The 2069-nt window shown below is 44.2% G+C and overlaps 1 protein-coding gene across 1 annotated transcript; it reads left to right on the forward strand.

The window, feature by feature from the left end:
• Positions 1-533: 533 nt before the first annotated feature.
• Positions 534-1049, forward strand: LOC132207952 (complement C3 alpha chain-like). The gene is made up of 2 exons (XM_059643756.1): positions 534-706; positions 820-1049. The coding sequence occupies exons 1-2, from the start codon at positions 689-691 to the stop codon at positions 1039-1041; spliced, it is 240 nt and encodes a 79-aa protein (XP_059499739.1). The 5' UTR covers positions 534-688; the 3' UTR covers positions 1042-1049.
• Positions 1050-2069: the final 1020 nt, after the last annotated feature.

Genomic DNA, 2069 nt, shown 5'->3' on the forward strand with positions numbered 1-2069 from the left:
CAATTTTCTATTCCTCTGCTTAACACCACATTCAATCAGAAGTTGCCAGGGTGGAAATGACAGATTGCACTTTCCTTCCTTTTCAAGCTCAGGATCTCTGATCATATTTGTGGTAAATCCTGAACGAGGTTATGAGAAGTGTGGCATGACGAAAAGTAAACTGAACCTTAGTGTGCAGCTGTTTGACAGCACTGTCATCCAGATGTTGCATTACTTTGCTGATGATTGAGAATACATTGAGGTCATAATTGGTCAGGACAATTTGTCTGCCGATTGCGTGATAGGTCATCTTTCTCTGAAATGTGAGTGTTGCAAGTGTTTAAAAATGTACTGGAAAACATTTACTGTTGGTGTGGCGACCTTGGGGCACATTGTTCCAGTACAGTTTGTGGGATGCTGCCAGGTGCCATGGCATTTGCAGTATCCGGAACATTCAGTCTTGTCATTGCATAAAATAATTTGAATTGCGTGGAAGTTAAGATCTGTGATGCCTCCTCAGGATGAGGGCAAGAAGATCATCCAGACTGGTGAATGGTTTCATCTGCTCCTTCACCTTTTGTTCGTAACATCTTGTAATAACTGCCATGTAGCCTGATGAGAAACTAAAGCTCACCTTGATTCATTTGCATTTGAAGGTGCCTATTTTTCCCAAACACAAGGACCCATCACTGAGCGGAAAGTATGGAGAATGTTATCGACATCAGTGGTGAGATAATGCTGGATCTTGACCAGCAAACCCATTGTTGTGTTGGTGAAATGCAAACAAAAATCTATATGATGTAAACTTTATTCTCAGCTAATCCCTTTCTCAAATGACAGATTGTGATGTTGGTTCCTGGAAAGCCTCCATTGTTGGAGGACGAGAAGCCGTATCCAATTGAAGCAGCACAGGCTTCTGCGATGACTGTGGAAACCACTGCTTATGCCTTGCTTCAAGCGTTGTCAAGGAATGATATCGACGATGCAACACCGATTGCGAGGTGGCTAACGATGCAACAGAACTATGGTGGTGGATTTCACTCGACGCAGGTAAATGCTTGAGATCACAACAGCAGGCATTCAGATATTTCCATTGATCATGTTACTAACTGGTGGTTGTTGCAGTTTGCAATCAAACTGGACACTGCATTTTCATCTGCAGGTTTGGTGCATTGGCACAAATTCCAGTTCTTCAATGGTGTTAATCCTTGGTTAAATTCTTACATGCACTTTGCCTGTGCATCACTTTTCCTCTTGGCATTGTCCTTGAAAACTATCTGTTTCTGTAAACCTTCACTTACTTGTCATAGGATCATTGAGGGACAGCATAATAGAGTGCCATGGCAATGGAACAGACCCTTCAGCAAATTGTATGTGCCCTCACAAGATACAAGTCCCGAACTATTCTCATCACATTTCCCAGCACTCGACCCAGAGCCTTGTATGCCTTGGCATCGCAAATGCCCAATCAAAGACTTGTTAAATGTTATCATGGTTTCTGCCTCTACCACCCACACAGTCGGTGCGTTCCACATTCTCACCACAGTTTGGGTGCAAAAACAAGTAAGTTTCCTCAAGAGATAGTAGGAACTTGCCAATGCTGGAGAATCTGAGAGAACAAGGTGTAGAACTGGATGAACACAGCGGGCCGAGCAGCATCAGAGAAGCAAGAAAGCTGACGTTTCAGATCGAGACCCTTCTTCAAAAATGGGGGAGGAGAAGGGGATTCTGTAAAAAATAGGGAGAAGTGGGGAGGCAGATAGAAGATTGGTAAAGGAGAAGTTAGGTGAACTGTCCTGTGCTGTCCACTCACTGTCCCCTGCTCCAGAATCATAGAATAAGAGAATTCTCCAGAATTAGACCAAAAGGCCATGAGACATAGGAGTAGAGGTAAGGCCATTCGCCCCATCAAGTCCACTCCACCATTTAAATCATGGCTGATGGGCATTTTTACACCACTTCCCTGCACTCTCCGCGTAGCCCTTGATTCCTTTTGAGATCAAGAATTTGTCGATCTCTGCCTTGAAGGCGTCCAACATCCCGGCCTGCACTGCACTCTGCGGCAATGAATTCCACAAGCCCACCACTTT

Source organism: Stegostoma tigrinum, unplaced genomic scaffold (assembly GCF_030684315.1).
Source record: "Stegostoma tigrinum isolate sSteTig4 unplaced genomic scaffold, sSteTig4.hap1 scaffold_230, whole genome shotgun sequence".
Classification (NCBI taxonomy): Eukaryota; Metazoa; Chordata; class Chondrichthyes; order Orectolobiformes; family Stegostomatidae; genus Stegostoma; species Stegostoma tigrinum.